Source organism: Pongo pygmaeus, chromosome 15 (assembly GCF_028885625.2).
Source record: "Pongo pygmaeus isolate AG05252 chromosome 15, NHGRI_mPonPyg2-v2.0_pri, whole genome shotgun sequence".
Lineage (NCBI taxonomy): Eukaryota > Metazoa > Chordata > Mammalia > Primates > Hominidae > Pongo > Pongo pygmaeus.
In genome coordinates, this window is record NC_072388.2 from 105,042,819 (window position 1) to 105,060,106 (window position 17,288).

The 17,288-nt window shown below is 57.4% G+C and overlaps 2 gene segments (V, D, J or C); both read right to left on the reverse strand.

Annotated features, from left to right (window-relative positions):
* The window catches only part of LOC129012386 (immunoglobulin heavy constant gamma 3-like), a 123,326-nt gene extending 112,587 nt beyond the window's left edge, over window positions 1-10,739 (reverse strand). Inside the window, 1 exon segment of the C gene segment in view lies at window positions 10,144-10,739. Coding sequence covers window positions 10,144-10,186 — 43 coding nt within the window.
* The window catches only part of LOC129012387 (immunoglobulin heavy constant mu-like), a 227,694-nt gene that overhangs the window by 1,227 nt on the left and 209,179 nt on the right, over window positions 1-17,288 (reverse strand). Inside the window, 5 exon segments of the C gene segment in view lie at window positions 1,478-1,810; window positions 1,990-2,307; window positions 2,553-2,888; window positions 2,979-3,290; window positions 10,751-10,793. Coding sequence covers window positions 1,478-1,810; window positions 1,990-2,307; window positions 2,553-2,888; window positions 2,979-3,290; window positions 10,751-10,793 — 1,342 coding nt within the window.

Consider the following 17,288-nt stretch of genomic DNA (forward strand, 5'->3'; position numbering starts at 1 on the left):
CCAGTCAGAGACAGCACTGTGTATTGGGTGTGGAGACCTCACTCGGGCCCTGCCTTCCCTGCTTGGGCTCGGTCCTTCCCGGGCTGCTGCTGTCTGACCTTGCCTGCTCCCTGCTGTGGGTTGGGGAGCAGGTGGTATTTGCAGGGGCTGACTTGCTCCAGCTCATCTCCTGAGGCCTCCTGCTAAGAGGAGCAGCCGCCCAGGGCAGCCACTCTGCCCTCTGGGCCCATATGCTTAGTCACTGCCTGCTCTCGGCACATGGCACAGGCCCTGGTTCTGCTCACCGGTGAGTGTGGGAGCTATCTGCTGCCTTCATCAAGAGCCTGGCCTCAGCAGGGGTCACATGCTATCCCTGGGGCCACCGCTCCCCAGGCAGAGCCCAAGCTGGGTGCCATGGCAGCACCTCCAAGCAGAGACAGAGGGACAAGCAGAGCCTGGGCCCAAAGCCCCGGGGCCAGCACAGCGCAGGGAGCAGACTGCTGCAGGGACAGAGTACCCGGCAGGGCACCAGGAGAATGTGGGCGGGGGCTGGCCGGCATGCACACATGTTGTGCCTGTGGGTGTGTGCGTGTCTGTGTACGCGTGTCCATCTGTCTGTTGTGTGCCTGTGGGTAGACATGTGTGTGTCCACGTGTTAGTGTATGCACATGCTCCTGTGTGTCTGTGTCAGTGTGTCTCTGTGTGTGCATGTGTCCATGTACTTGTGTCTATACATGTGTGCGTGTTTGCATGCACCTGTTTGTGAATGTGTGTGTCTGTGTGTGTATGCCTCTGTGCTAGTGTGTCTCTGTGTGTGCATGTCCTGCACATGTCTGTATGTGTCCATGTGTGCACACATCCGTGTGTGTGCCCATGTGTGTGTGTGCCTGTAGTCAGTGTTCTCTTTGTGTGCCTGTGCATGTTTATACATGTGTGTCCACATATGTTTGTGTGTGTGTCCATGTCTGTGTATGTGTGTGCCCATGGGTTAGCACGTCTCTGTGTGTCCATGTGTCTGTGTGTCCGTGTCTGTCCATGTGTGTCCACACATGCCTGTGTGCTGCCTGTATACATGTGGCCTTGCTTTCAGCTTTCTTTCTGGAAGCAGTAGGAGGAATGGCAAGTCTGAGGTCAGCCTACTGTGAGCAGCTGCAGGGAATTCAGGGGTTCCTAGAAGCCACTGAGGCACGCAGGTGGGTGAGGCAGGGGTGGGGGCTGTGGAGGAAGGTGTTCTGCAGGGGAGGCGCAGGGTGGGTGCAGCACAGCCGCCGCCCCGGCAGGCCAGAGCATCGTGCACTCAGGACCAGTATCTTTTGAATGGATCTTTTTATTTCTAATTTTATAAGATGCAACATCTCACCCCGTTGACATGGTTAGTTTGCATGCACACACACAGAGCGGCCGGCCGCCCCGAGCCTGTGGGCAGGCCAGCAGGGTCAGTAGCAGGTGCCAGCTGTGTCGGACATGACCAGGGACACGTTGTACAGGGTGGGTTTACCGGTGGACTTGTCCACGGTCCTCTCGGTGACCCTGTTGGGCAGGGCCTCATGGGCCACGACGCAGGTGTAGGTCTCCCCCGTGTTCCAGTCCTCTTCGGACACGGTCAGGATGCTGTGGGCGAAGTACCGGCCTGGGGCCTGGGGCTCAGGCATCGGGGCGCTGGTCACATACTTCTCCGGGGACAAGGGCTGCCCCCTCTGCATCCACTGCACGAAGACGTCCGCGGGAGAGAAGCCCGTCACCAGGCACGTGATGGTGGCCGACTCCCGCAGGTTCAGCTGCTCCCGGGCTGGTGGCAGCAAGTAGACATCGGGCCTGTGCAGGGCCACCCCTGTGAACACAGATGGTGGTGAGGGCGGGGCAGTGAGGGGACCGGCCTGTGGGCTGGGGGTGAGTCTGCTTTTCCCCAGTTGCCCAGACAACAGGGGAGTGAGGAGTGCTCTCCACCATGCCCCAGAGGCCAAGGGAGGTCCCAGGGAGTGCAGGAAGAGAGGCAAGAGTGGGGCCTACCCTTGGGCCTGGAGATGGTCTGCTTCAGTGGCGAGGGCAGGTCTGCGTGGGTCACGGTGCACGTGAACCTCTCCCCGGAGTTCCAGTCGTCCTCGCAGATGCTGGCCTCACCCACGGCGCTGAAGGTGGCATTGGGGTGGCTCTCGGAGATGTTGGTGTGGGTTTTCACAGCTTCGCCATTCTGGCGGGTCCAGGAGATGGTCATGCTGTCGTAGCTGGCCAGGTCTGTGACCAGGCAGGTCAGCTTGGTGGACTTGGTGAGGAAGATGCTGGCAAAGGATGGGGGGATGGCGAAGACCCGGATGGCTGTGTTTGGATCTGGAGTCAAGAGAAGGGAGTCAGAGGTGGAGCAGGTGTGGATGTGGGCGGAGGCATGGTTCCCACCCAGAGAGTAGCCGCTCCCTCTGCTGAGCCCAGGGGTCCTGCCGCCCGAGCCCCTGCCCTTGGCCGCCCTGGGAAGCCAAGGCTCAGGGAGTAGATGGCTGCGTCTGGGGTGGCGAATGCCAGACCCGAGTGGACCCCTGTGTGTCGGTGGGTGCTGCCCTTGGGGACAGGTCACTCACTGGGGCTACACATGGAGGACGCATTCTTCTGGAAGGTCAGGCCCCTGTGATCCACGCGGCAGGTGAACATGCTCTGGCTGAGCCAGTCGCTCTCGTTGATGGTCAGTGTGCTGGTCACCTTGTAGGTCGTGGGCCCAGACTCTTTGGCCTCAGCCTGCACCTGGTCCGTGGTGATGCCAGACGCCACCTGCTTCCCCTCGCGCAGCCAGGACACCTGAATCTGCCGGGGGCTGAAACCCGTGGCCTGGCAGATGAGCTTGGACTTGCGGGGGCTGCCGAAGAAGCCGTCGCGGGGGGGGATGAAGATGCTCACTTTGGGAGGCAGCTCAGCAATCACTGCAGTGAGGGACACGTGTCAGCCCAGTGCCTGCCACTCCCGCCCCCTTCGGCTCCCTCTCTGCCCCGGTGGCTGGGCCCGGCCCTCACCTGGAAGAGGCACGTTCTTTTCTTTGTTGCCATTGGGGTGCTGGACTTTGCACACCACGTGTTCGTCTGTGCCCTGCATGACATCCTTGGAAGGCAGCAGCACCTGCGAGGTGGCCGCGTACTTGGTCCCTGTCAGGACTGATGGGAAGCCCCGGGTGCTGCTGATGTCAGAGTTGTTCTTGTATTTCCAGGAGAAAGTGATGGAGTCGGGAAGGAAGTCCTGTGCGAGGCAGCCAACGGCCACGCTGCTCGTATCCGACAGGGAATTCTCACAGGAGACGAGGGGGAAAAGGGTTGGGGCGGATGCACTCCCTGAGGACCCGCAGGACAAAAGAGAAAGGGAGGGTGAGGAGCTGCCTCCTCATGCCCTGCCTGTCGGGGCTGAGTGGCGTTCTGAGTGCCCTCATTACTTGCATCCCGCTGTGGCTACCCCACCAAGGCCGAGCCTACCTGCAGGCCTCCAAAGCCCAGACTGTCATGGCTAACAGGGGTGGCGGGGCCGTGGTGAGGCCTCGGGTCTTTGTCCAGGGCTGCCGGGGCTGCAGGCTTCAGCCCGTCCTGCTGCAGGGCCCAGCACTGAATGTCTGGACAGACCTGGGGTCTCCTGGAGCAGGCTGAGCCATCCCTGCCACCATTCAGCTGGCTGCCCTGCTGTACTCTGAGGCCTGCCTGCCCCTGGCTCCCTGCTCAGAATGGCTGAGGGCTCAGGTTTGGGTGGACCAGGCCTGCTTTCCCCTGAGGCATCAGCACGTAGGTGCTGCACACACTCAGCTCCCAGCACATGCAGCTGGAGGGCCCAGGTTGCATACCTGAATGTGAAGCCTGGAGCCACACACCCCACAGGCAGCCAAAAGAGAGCTCGGTCCCTCCAGCCCAGCTTCTGCTGCCCCCGGTTCAGTCACACTCCAGCTACCCTGAAGTCTCCCCAGGCAGACAACCCAGGCCTGGGAGTGAGTATAGGGAGGGTGGGTGTGATGGGGAACACAGTGTAGACTCAGCTGAGGCTATCCATCTATGTCCAACAAGATCATGAAGATTGGCCTAGTGCCATGTTCTCCAGTTCATCCCAGCCCAGGCCAGCTCAGTCCAGCCCAGCCCAGCCCAGGCCAGCTCAATCCAGCCCAGTCCACCCCAGCTCAGCAAAGCCAGGCTCAGCTCAGCCCAACTCAGATGAGCTCAGACCAGCTCAGCCCAGCCTAACTGAGCTCAGACCACCTAAGACCATCTCAGCCTAGCCCAGCTAAGCCCAGTATAGCCCAGCCCAGCTAAGCCCAGTATAGCCCAGCCCAGCTAAGCATAGTTCTGCACAGCCCAGCTCAGCTCAGCCCAACCCAGCCCAGCTCACTCAACCTTGCTCGGCTCAGCTTAGCCCAGCCCAGCCCAGCTCAATCCAGCCTGGCTCAGCCCAGCCCAGCCCAGCTTGGCTCAACCCAGCTTGGCTCAGTCCAGGTCAGCCTGGTTCAACTCAGCCCAGCCCAGCCCAGCTCAAACCAGCTCTGCTTAACCCAGCTCTGCTTAACTCAGCCCAGCTCAGCCCAGCTCAGCCCAGTTCAGTCCAGCTCATCCCAGCTCAGCCCAGCCCAGCCTAGCTTAGCTCAACCCAGCTCAGCTCAGCCCAGCTCAGCTCAGTTCAGCTCAGCCCTGCTCAGCACAGCACAGCACAGCACAGCAGAGCCCCGCCCAGCCCAGCTCAACCTAGCCTGGCTTAGCCCAGCCCAGCCCGGATCGGCTCAACCCAGCTCTACTCAACCCAGCCCAGCTCAGCCCAGCCCAGCCCAACCCAGCCTGGCTCAGCCCAGCCCAGCCCAGCTCAGCCTAGCCCAGCTCGGCTCAGCCCAGCTCGGCTCAACCCAGCTCAGCTCAGCCCAGCTCAGCTCAGCCCAGGTCAGCCTGGCTCAGCTCAACCCAGCCCAGTTCAGCCCAGTTCATCCCAGCTCATCCCAGCTCAGCTCAGCCCAGCCCAGCCCAGTTCGGCTCAGCTCAACTGAGCCCAGCCCAGCCCAGTCTGGCTCAGCTCAGCCCGGCCCCACTCAGCCCAGCTCAGCCCAGCCCAGCTCAGCCCAACCCAGCCCAGCTCGCTCAACCTTGCTCGGCTCAGCTTAGCCCAGCCCAGCCCAGCTCAGCTCAGCCCAACCCAGCCCAGCTCGCTCAACCTTGCTCAGCTCAGCTTAGCCCAGCCCAGCCCAGCTCAATCCAGCCTGGCTCAGCCCAGCCCAGCCCAGCTTGGCTCAACCCAGCTTGGCTCAGCCCAGGTCAGCCTGGTTCAACTCAGCCCAGCCCAGCCCAGCTCAAACCAGCTCTGCTTAACCCAGCTCTGCTCAACTCAGCCCGGCTCAGCCCAGCTCAGCCCAGTTCAGTCCAGCTCATCCCAGCTCAGCCCAGCCCAGCCCAGCCTAGCTTAGCTCAACCCAGCCCAGTTCAGCCCAGTTCATCCCAGCTCATCCCAGCTCAGCTCAGCCCAGCCCAGTTCGGCTCAGCTCAGCTGAGCCCAGCCCAGCCCAGTCTGGCTCAGCTCAGCCCGGCCCCACTCAGCCCAGCTCAGCTCAGCTCAGCTCAGCCCAGCTCAGCTCAGCCCAGCTCATCCCAGCCCAGCTCAGCCCAGCTCAGCTTAGCCCAGCTCAGTTCAGCCAGGCACAACCTGGCTCAGCCCAGCCCAGCCCAGCTCAGCACAGCCCAGTTCAGCTCAGCTCAGCTTAACTCAGCTCAGCTCAGCCCAACCCAGCCCAGGTCAGCTCAGCCCAGCCCAGCCCAGCCCAGCCCAGATCATCCCAGCTCAGCTCAGCTCAGCTCAGCTCGGCTCAGCTCAGCTCAACCTGGCCCAGCCTGGTCCAGGTCAGCCCAGCCCGGACCACCCAGCCCAGCTCAGCTCAGCCCAGCTCATCCTGGTTCAGCTCAGCTCAACCCGGCTCAGCCCAGGTCTGCTCAACCCAGCCCAAATCAGCTCAGCCCAGCCCAGCTCATCCCAGCTCAGCCCAGCACAGCTACTTCAGCTCAGCTCAGCTCAGCCTAGGTCAGCTCAGTTGAGGTCAGCTCAACTCAGCCCAATCCAGCCTGGCTCAGCCCAGCTCACCCTAGCTCAGCTTAGCTCAGCCCAACTCAACCCAGCCCAGCCCTGCCCAACCCAGCTCTGCTCAGCCCAGCCCAGGTTAGCCCAGCCCAGCCTTGGCTTAGCTCTGCTCAGCTTGGCCCTGCTCGGCTCAGCCCGTTCAGCCCTGTTCAGCTCGGCTTAGCTCAGCCCAGCTCAGCCCAGCCCTGGTTAGCTCAGCCCAGCTAAGCTCAGCTCGGCTCAGCTCTGCTGAGCTCGGCCCAGCTTGGCTTAGCCCGATACAGCCTGCTCAGCCCAGTTCAGCTCGGCTCAGCCCAGCCCAGCCCAGCGTAGCTCAGCTCAGCTGAGCCCAGCCCAGGTTAGCTCAGCCCCAGCCCAGGTCAGCTCAGCCCCAGCCCAGGTCAGCTCAATTCAGCCCAATCCAGCCTGGCTCAGCCCAGCTCACCCTAGTTCAGCTTAGCTCAACCCAACTCAGCCCCGCCCAGCCCTGCCCAACCCAGTTCAGCTCAGCCCAGCCCAGGTTAGCCCATCCCAGCCTTGGCTTAGCTCTACTCAGCTCGGCCCTGCTCTGCTCAGTCCGTTCAGCCCAGTTCAGCTCGGCTCAGCTCAGCTCAGCCCAGCTCAGCCCAGCTAAGCTCAGCTCGGCTCAGCTCTGCTGAGCTTGGCCCAGCTTGGCTCAGCCTAACACAGCCTGCTCAGCCCAGTTCAGCTTGGTTCAGCCCAGCCCAGCCCAGCCTAGCTCAGCTCAGCTGAGCCCAGCCCAGGTTAGCTCAGCCCCAGCCCAGGTTAGCTCAGCCCCAGTCCAGGTTAGCTCAGCCCAGCTCAGCCCTGCCCAGGTTAGCTCAGCCCAGCTAAGCTCAACTCGGCTCAGCTCGACCTAGCTTGGCTCAGCCCAGCACAGCACACTCAACCCGGTTCAGCTTGGCTCAACCCGGTTCAGCTCGGCTCAACCCGGTTCAGCTTGGCTCAGCCCAGCCCAGCCCAGCCTAGCTCAGCTCAGCCCAGCTCAGCCCCGCTCAGCCCAGCCCAGCCCAGCTCAGCTCAGCCCAGCCCAGCCCAGTGCAGCCCAGCTCAGTTCAGCTCAGCTCAGCCTAGCCTTGCTCAGCACAACTCAGCCCAGCTCAGCTCAGCCCAGCCCTGCTCAGCCCAGCTCAGCCCAGCTCAGCATAGCCCAGCCCTGCCCAGCTCAGCCCAGCTTAGTGCAGCCAAGCCCAGCTCAGCTCAGCTCACCTAGTGCAACTTAGCCCAGCTCAGCTCAGCTCAACCCAGTTCAACTCAGCCCAGTTCAGCTCAGCTCAGCCCAGTTCAGCTTTGTTTAGTCTAGGTCAGCTTAGGTCAGTTTTGCCCATCTGAGTCCATTTCTGAAAGCTGGTTGGAGTTGTCATGGCCAGAAACAGTCAGCCCACCAGACCTGCTTGTCTCAGCTAAAGCCATCTCATTGCCGGGTTCCTGCACAGCCAGGCTGGCTTCCATCTTTTGTCTCCCTCTACTTGATACCCCAGTTTCCTGCAGTCCTGCCCCAGCGCCACCTGGGTTTTTGTTCCAAAGCAGTACCAATCATTACCACCCTCCACTACGTGGGTGGAATATTTCTTTCCTGCTTTAAAGTCATTAAAACATCTTGAGAATGAGACCAAGGATTTAGGAGCCTGTACTGTGATAAAAATGAGCAGGTCCCCCTGCTCTAGAAGCGGCAGCATAGCTTCTGTACCGAGAGGAGGGTATTGAGATGCTCAGAGCCTCCACCTTCCCGAAGCATCCCCTCCCTTCTGAGTCTGAAATAAACCCCTGCCTTTAAATTCCCTTTAGATAACAGTCACCATTGGAAACAACCAAGAAATGCATTTTATCTGAATTTGCCACTTAAAATTCTGCCATTTACCATAAATCGCTTTGGAAGGCATGGGCTACTTTCAAGGGTGCGATGATGACCTACAGTCAATGACTTAGACAAGGGCGATGCCAGTGGGCTTGGTATGTTCTTAAGCATCATTACCCATGCCATCCCCATTCAGAGGTTGTGGAGCAGCTCGTGCGACCTCTCCTTCAAATGGGCTTTAGGGAAAGCTAAATGGGAGTGACCCAGACAATGGTCACTCAAAAGACTCACATAAATGAGTCTCCTGCTCTTCATCAAGCAATTAAGTCCAATTCCCCTTCTAGTGGAAATAAGACATCAAATACAAAGTTTTAAGAGAAGCGAATGCAGCAGCGGCAGCTGCCTGTCTCTTACCATGTCAGGTGCCTGGTCACTGTGAGCCTTGCAAGGCTGTGGCATGGAATCGTTCCTCCAAGTCCATTAACAAGGGCTGGGGCCTGAGCAGCCAGTCAGCCTGGTGGCAGAAGCCACGCATCCCAGCTCTGGGTAGCCTGGGGATACCCAAAGCCCAGGCCGGGCCTGGCAGCCACCCTCCCAGAGCCTCCGCTAGGCCAGTCCTGCTGACGCCAAATCGGTGATGCCGAACAGAACCTGTCCTTCTAAGGTGTCTCCACAGTCCTGTCTTCGGCACTATCTGACTGAGTTTTCTATTATGCCACCAACTAACATGCTTAACTGAAATAATTCAGGATAATGATGCACATTTTACCTAAAACTTATCCTAAAGTGAGTAGTTGAAAAGTGGTCTTGAAAAATACTAAAATGAAGGCCATTCTACCAGAATATCAAAGTGTTTCTCCTTAATCACAAAGAGAAAACGAGTTAACCTAAAAAGATTGTGAACATAGTCATTATAAAAATAATGCTCTGAGGTATTGAAAAAGTGTTTGAGATTAATTATCATATGAAGGGATAACAAGCTAATTTAAAAAACGTTTTGAATACAGTCATAAACTCTCCCTAAGACTGTTTAATTTCTTAAACATCTTACTTTAAAAATGAATGCAGTTTAGAAGTTGATATGCTGTTTGCACAAACTAGCAGTTGATAAGCTAAGATTGGAAACGAAATTCAGATAGTTAAAAAAAGCCTTTTCAGTTTCGGTCAGCCTCGCCTTATTTTAGAAACGCAAATCGTCCAGGTGTTGTTTTGCTCAGTAGAGCACTTTCAGATCTGGGCCTGGGCAAAACCACCTCTTCACAACCAGAAGTGATAAATTTACCAATTGTGTTTTTTTGCTTCCTAAAATAGACTCTTGCGGTGACCTGCTTCCTGCCACCTGTTGTGGGTGCTGGAGACCCCCATGCAGCCATCTTGACTCTAATTCATCATCTGCTTCCAGCTTCGCTCAATTAATTAAAAAAAAAACTTGATTTATGATGGTCAAAACTCAGTCCTGCATCGGGGCTGACAGCACTGTGCTAGTATTTCTTAGCTGAACTTGCTTTGGCCTCAATTCCAGAGATATATCACTCATGGGTGTTAATCAAATGATAAGAATTTCAAATACTTGGACAGTTAAAAAAATTAATATACTTGAAAATCTCTCACATTTTTAAGTCATAATTTTCTTAACCATTTTTCTCAGAAGCCACTTCAAACATATCGTCTTTTAACATTTAGTAAGCACGCCTCCTAAGATGAACAATCCTTTTCTCTTGGAAACCAACTTCAAGGCACTGAGCTCCTGGAGCCTTCCTAAGCCCCTGTCAGGATGGCAGCCACCGTTTCTGGGCCACCCCTGCCCCCAGCCCTGCTCTCATCAAGACCAAAGCTACACGTCCCTCCTGGCTGGATTCACCCACTCCGACAGTTCTCTTTCCAGCCAATAAAGAATTTAAGATGCAGGTTGACACACAGCGCACCTCATAATTCTAAAGAAAATATTTCACAATTCGCTGTCTGTGCAGCGATCTTGCAGTCCTACAGACACCGCTCCTGAGACACATTCCTCAGCCATCACTAAGACCCCTGGTTTGTTCTGGCATCTCATCCAAATGTGGCTCCCCAAGCCCCCAGGCTCAGTTACTCCATCAGACGCACCCAACCTGAGTCCCATTTTCCAAAGGCATTGGAAAATCCACAGAGGCTCCCAGATCCCCAAGGCACGCCAGTGCCCGTCCCCTCCTGGCCAGTCCGCCCAGGTCCCCTCGGAATATGTCCCGAGGACAAACCTGCAAAGCTCAGAAAACCCCACAGGCAATAGCAGAAAACAAAGGCCCTAGAGTGGCCATTCTTACCTGAGGAGACGGTGACCATGGTCCCTTGGTCCCAGAAGTCCATACCGTAGTAATCACAATGGCAGAGTGTCCATCCTCACCCCACAAAAACCCAGCCACCCAGAGACCTTCTGTCTCCAGGCATCGCATGGAAGCTGACTGTCCGTGGCCCTGTCCTGCCCTTCTCATGGAACCCTCTGCTGGCCTCCCACGTACCCCACATTCTGGCCTGACCCCTCAGAAGCCAGACCACTGTCAGCCTGGGAAGTCCAACTGCAAGCAGACGGCTGCTAAGTCACCCCCAGGAGTCCAAAAACCCTGGGGGGCACCCGTCCCAGAGAGCGGGTGCCTCGGAGCGGGACAGAGTCCCACCACGCTATCATCACGACAGCCCCTGAGAATGCTCCAGGTGAAGCGGAGAGAGGTCACCCCAGACCAGCCAAAGGAGCCCCCCAGCTGCCGACATCTGTGGCCAGACTTGGGGAGGACAGGCTGGGTTCCCATTGGAAGGGTCCCTCTCCCCGGCTTTCTTTCCTGACCTCCAAAATGCCTCCAAGACTCTGACCCTGAGACCCCGGCAAGCCGAGTCTCCCTAAGTGGACTCAGAGAGGGGTTGGTGAGGACTCACCTGGGGAGACGGTGACCAGGGTTCCCTGGCCCCAGGGGTCGAACTGGTTGTCACATTGTGACAACAATGCCAGGACCCCGGGCAAGAACTGGCACCCCGCTAAGTCCCTGTGACTCTTTCAGACTGAGCCCGGGGAGAGCCCGGGGGTTGCTGGGCATGGGACCCCAGAGGCCCAGGGTGGCCCTGACCACAGAGAGACCCATGCTGCTGGGCTCAGGAGGAGGGAGCGTCTGGAGCCCTTGCCCCTCGTCTGTGTGGCCGCTGTTGCCTCAGGGTGTCGTCCTGAGCCCACCGAGTCTGTTCTGGGGCTTTCTTGGCAGGAGACCCAGACACTCTTATTTCCCCCCCCAAAATGCAGCAAAACCCTTCAGAGTTAAAGCAGGAGAGAGGTTGTGAGGACTCACCTGAGGAGACGGTGAGCAGGGTTCCCTGGCCCCAGTACTCAAAGTAGTCACATTGTGGGAGGCCCCGTTAAGGGGTGCACAAAAACCTGACTCTCTGACTGTCCCGGGCCGGCCGTGGCAGCCAGCCCCGTGTCCCAAGGTCATTCTGTCCCCAGCGCAAGCATGACTCTGCCCACCCTTTGCCCCAGGAGCAGAGTCCCAGTTCCCAAAGAAAGGCCTTCTGCTGAACGTGGTCCCAAACAGCCCCAGAAGGAGCCCCGGAGGGCCCCACATGGCCCAGCGCAGACCAAGGAGCCCCCAGACATTATCTCCCAGCTCCAGGACAGAGGACACTGGGCCCAGAGAAAGGAGGCAGAAAGAAAGCCATCTTACCTGAAGAGACGGTGACCACGACCCCTAGGCCCCAGATATCAAAAGCATCACACAGGGACACAGTCCCTGTTCCTGCCCAGACACAAACCCGTGCCCGTGCAGGACACTCAAATGGGTCACATGGCCCAAGCACAGAGCAGAGGCAGCCGGTGTCCCTGTCCCCAGCCACACAGACCCCTAGGCTGAGACCCAGGCAGGGAGCGGTGAAGTTCCCAGGGAGACGGTGGCCGGGCTGCCCTGGACCCAGTGCTCCAAGTACTTGTAGCCACACTAAAGTGCGGGCCTGGTCCCTAGCACATGAACAGCCAGCGCCCAGCCCCGGCCCTGGCTCTGCCCACAAGTTCTCCTTCCCGTCCCTGCCCTCAGCCTGCTTGCCACCTGTGGAGGGTCCCTGACGGGGCCGAAGCCCAGCGGGGTCCCTGCCTGTCCTTGGGGGCTCCAGCTGGCCCCAGGGCTAAGTGACAGCAGGGCTCTGGCGTGCAGCCCATGGCGGAGACCCCAGGGATGGCAGCTGGTGTGGCCTCAGGCCAGACCCAGACCGGCTGCAGACCCCAGAGACCTGGCCTGGTGCCTGGACAGAGAAGACTGGGAAGGGGCTGCAGTGGGACTCACCTGAGGAGACGGTGACCAGGGTGCCACGGCCCCAGAGATCGAAGTACCAGTAGCACAGCCTCTGCCCTCCTGCTTCTCCCACACAAAAACACACCATCCGCCCTCCTGCCGACCTCCTTTGCTGAGCACCTGTCCCCAAGTCTGAGGCCAAAGCCCTTGCCTGGCCCAGTACACCTGGCTCCCCACTATCCCCAGACAGCAGACTCACCTGAGGAGACGGTGACCAGGATGCCCTGGCCCCAGTGCTTGAAGTATTCGGCCACGGTGAGTCAGCCCTGAGCCAGGGGCTGCAGAAACCCACAGCCGGGGTCCCCGGGGAGCATGGTTTTTGTAGAGCTGCCAATCACTCTGTCCCCAGTTAGCACGGTGGTTCCCAGCTCAGCCAAAACCCTGCAGCTGGTAGTGGGCCTGCGGGGCCGGGGGCTGGTCTGGCTGCGGCCTCCAGGGCGGGTCAGGTCCAGGGGCCCCCAGCACCTTTGCCAGTGCTCTCCCTTCTGCTGTTAGCCCCAAAACACGCGGGAGACCCCAGCCCTCAACCCTGCCAGTCACTCTGGAGTCTCGTGCCAATGATTTGCTGCTGTTAAGAATCATTGGAGTGCTGAAGACTGCCAAGTGTGTTTTTCCTTTTCTTTTGTAAATTAGAGCAGATCTGAAGCTGGGTCTGTCACGCCACCTCTCATCTGCTTGCTTTCTGAGTTGTTTTCCCAGCAGCAGAGAGGCCCGGGTGGCGGTGGCTGGGAGAGCCTCCTCGCCTGGAGGGCCACGGTCCCCGCCAGGGCTCCTTGCTGGCCCGCAGGGGCAGGGAGCCTTTCCTGCTCTGATCCTGTCTGTGGGGCCCTGCGGGGGTTGCCTGGTTGGTTCCACCTGTTCACCGTCGTTCCACTGAACGGGAGGCCTCAGCGGGTGGCGCTGGGCCTCACTCACCACGGCGCCCTGGCGTGGGCTCCCTGTGTGTCCATGAGTGCTGGGTCCCTTCTCTGCGCCTCAGCTGGTCCTCAGTGAGGTCTCAGCTCTTCCCATGGTGGGTGCCAGGGAAGGTGCAAGGTGGTCTAAGGAGAGCCCCTCCCCAGGCCTGCACTGGCTGCCTTCCGCTGAGTCTGGGTGAGGGGCTTTGCACGCACCACTGGCAAGACTTGGGCTGGGTGGGGCCCTCAGGGAGGCCGAGGCCACGGCCAGGTGTGAGCATGGGGGTGTGCCTGGTGAGGACCTCTGCTGGGGGTGAACTGACGGGCACAGGGTGTCTGGGGGCAGGGGAGGTGCCCCTGCAGGCTTGCTGGGGAGGGTCTATGTCGGGGCAGAGGTCCAGGGAGAGGAACAGGCAAGGCAAAGGCTGGGAGGCTGGGACCTGTCGTTGGAGGATGCAGGTGGTTTGCTGAGGCTGGGTGGAAAGGGGGCCTGAGTGCCTTGAAGGGGCTGAAGGGTGCTGGGGGCTTGCTTAGGTGCTGCCCAAGAAGGCTCCCTCGGGCACCGTGCGGACAGGGATGAGGGGTCTGGGAGGGAAGCCTGGATGTGGGGAGAGAGTTGGGTGGGGCTCCTGTAGGGGTGTGGACAGAATGGCGGCGGTTTGTGGGGTTTCCTACAGGGTTCCAGGCAGGACGGGGGACCCTGAGGTGCTCTCTGGGACAGTGGATCTCTCTAGACATGGTTGAACAGTTGCCAGCAGGGGGACGGAGTCTTAGGCTGGGAATGGTGAGAGAACCCACCTCCAGCCATGAGGAGCTGAGAACCCATTTGTTTAGGGGTGGTTGGGCCCTGATGGCTGGGGAGGCACCTGTGAGGGGGTGAGGTGGGGGAGTGAGGAGGAGGGTGGCCTGGCGCTGGCGGAGTGGCCGAGAACCCATTTGTTTAGGGGTGGTTGGGCCCTGATGGCCGGGGAGGGTCCTGTGAGGGGGTGAGGTGAGGGAGTGAGGAGGAGGGTGCTCTGGCGCTGGGTGAGTGGCTCTCTGGCCTGAGGACTGCTGGCCCTGGGGGGTGCAGGCAGGGTCAAGGGTCAAGGGTCAAGGGAGCAGGCTGAGGGTGGGCTTTGCCTCATGTCGCCATGCCTGGGCCTCTGGATCCCTGGGCTGGGGGAGGGAGGGCCTGGCCTTCCCTCTCCTCCTGCATTGGGGTCCTGCTGTCTGAGGAAGCAGTGGGGTTCTGAGCTGCCCTTTGAGACTCACTGGGGGGCTCACAGTTCGTGGTAGAACTCCTTGAGCCCCCAGCCCTTTCCCAAGGCTCTTCCTCTGATGGTCTCAGCTCTGGGGCCTCCTGTGTCCTTTGCAGGGGTGAGGGGTGGAGTTTCCAGGTCCCTCCAGAAGCACCGGCTCCACCCCTTGCCTGCGTCCAGCTCCTCCTTGGCCCTGCCTTTTCACACACTTCAGAGGCCTGTTCAGCTCTAGCAGACCCGCAGGCCCACGAGGCCCTTGTACATGGTCCCTGTGTGAAGAGCTGTGGAGGGGCTAGAGACCCCCATGCCCGTGGCTTTGCAGGTGCCTGGGCCCAGCTCCTTCCACAGCATCCTGTGGCTGGGTCCTGGAAGCACACCCTCTGCCCCCACCTGCCACAAGCACACACCAGGGAAAGCACACGACTGTCACAGGCGTGGCGGCTGGATCCTGCAATGAGTGGCCAGGACAGGGCCCACAGGCCAGGTCGAGTTGGCCCCCCAGCCTCTCCCCACAGCTGGCATCTCCTGGGGTACCTGATCCCCCTCAGGGTCACTTAGCCTGGATGGTACCTCTTGGCCTGGCTGCCCTGAGCAGGGCTGGGAGCTGAGCTGAGAGCTGCAGCCCCGAGGGCAGTGGAGAGGGCGCTCCACTCACGTGGTGCACGCACTGTTTAGGACGTGGCCTTTAGATCCCGCTCTGCTCACGTGGCCCATGCACTGTTTAGGATGCAGCCTTTAGATCCTGCTCTGCTCACGTGGCCCACGCATTGTTCAGGACATGGCCTTTCGATCCCGCTGAAGACAGTCCTTGAGCAGGAGCAGCTCCCCAGCTGAGACAGGGCCCTGGACGTCCAAGCCAGAGGGAAAGGCCCGGGGTCAGCAACAAGGGAGGGTCTGGGCCCAGAAGCAGGGGGGCAACACCTACGCCGGGCACTGAGCCTCTGGACTGTGCTGTCCTGGAGAAGGAGAAGCCAGAGGCGACCATTGGCAGGGATGGCAGGCCTCACCGGAGGACAGGGCACTGCAGCAGGTCTCCACGCCTTCCAGGCCTATGGTGCAGCTTGGTGAGCTGGCCAGGTTCCAGGTTGGCGAGGGGCTGGCTCTGGGCTGGCTCTGTGGTTGGCCAGATGGCTAGAACACAGGGGTATCACTGTGAGGAATGACCCTGTCTGTCACTCCCAGGCTAGGGAGAATGCGTTGTTTCCCTCATACCCAAGGCTCCACTCCTGATGGTCTCTGCTGTTGGAGATGTGATTTCCACGCTTCCACTGCTGCTCCTGCCAGCCTGGGGGGAAGGCCCTTCTGGGCAAAGACACAGCAGAGAGTCTTGCTGCTTCATTTCCCAGGTCAGAAGCAACGCAGGAGCATACTGCTGCTGCAGCTGATAATCGGCAGAGTTTCCCTCCACTAACACCCAATTCCTTCCCTAAGAGGACTGGGAGAGTGAGGAGAAGGTCTGAGGAGAATCATCTTCCCTAGCATGGAGCTTGGCATCTTGTCCCAGAGGAAACAGTGGAATTTGCTTGGGGTGAATTTTGCCCAAGTTTTTTCAGCTTTTACCATTTTATGTGTAATACTCATATGCTATATAGAGTTGGGTTTTATCTTGGGGTCCAATTTGAAAGTCTCTTCCTTTTAATAGGCAAGTTAAGACCATTCATGTTTGTTGTTTTCATAGATCTGTTTGTCTTCAATCCTATCTTAGTAGTTTATGTTTTCAATTTTTATACTTCCAAAAGTTTTCCATCTTAAGTTTTCTTGTTCTTTGCTATCTTCTATGTGTAGTGGCTACATTTATCACTTTCCAAAATATTCTTTGTTCTTCTTTGGACAATGTATTTTAGTTCTTTACTATATACGAGTATGAAATTACCTGGTTTCCTCTTCCTTTTCCCCTCCATCTCTGGCATCATATGATTGTAGTCAGTAATATTATTTTCTTAGAATTTGTTTGTACTGTCTAATATGCCCAATTTGGTTTTACTGATGTCCTTTGGCTGAGAGTTATTTGGAGTGAGGCAGTAATTCAGAAGTGCTCTCTATCTCATATTCTGTGTTTTGATCATTGTAAAATGTCCAGTTTGTCAGGCAGACATCATTTCATCTCTGTTGAGGCCACACTGTCCCCCACAGTCATTTCTGTCTTAGTCTTGCAGTTAAGGACACTTAATATTTACTTTTGGTTCTTGGCCCTGGGTTCTCCAAGCACCTTTTGACAGCTGGCGGTCTTCCTCTAGTAGTTTCATCATGAGATTATGGATTATAGAATGTTTGGAACTCCTTTTCAGCAGCCTTTGTTCTTCAAGAATAGTTGGCTGTATATAGACTCTGGACTAGCCACCACTTCTTTCCCCCTTAAGGACCCTACAGGTGTTGTCCTACCATTTGCTGATCTTGAATGTGGCTGGTGAGAAATCTGGGACTGGCCATCGTCCCCCTTATAGATGATTGTGTGTTTTCTTCTGGAATTAGAATTTTTTCGAATTTGTGCCCAAATTAGTTCTTTCTAAAATTAATTACCAAAAGTAATAGAACAGAAAGCATACTTAAATCTATAATTTCAAAAACTTTATCCTGAAATAAAACAAGATTGCCCACGTATTGGTAGGGTGTACTGAGAGCCAGAGAAAATTGGCTCAGAATGGTGGCTCCTGAGATGTCTACCAGCAAATGCACTGGACTCCATTCTCTCTTAGGGACTCAGATTATGTGGATGTCATCTCTTCTTTGCCTGTCTTCCATATCTGTCACCTCTTTTTATATATTTTATTTCACAGAATGTTTATGGGTACATAGAAGATGTATATATTTATGGGGTACATAGAAGATGTATATATTTATGGGGTACATAGAAGATGTATATATTTATGGGGTACATAGAAGATGTATATATTTATGGGGTACATAGAAGATGTATATATAGGGTACATAGAAGATGTATATATTTATGGGGTACATAGAAGATGTATATATTTATGGGTACATAGAAGATGTATATATTTAT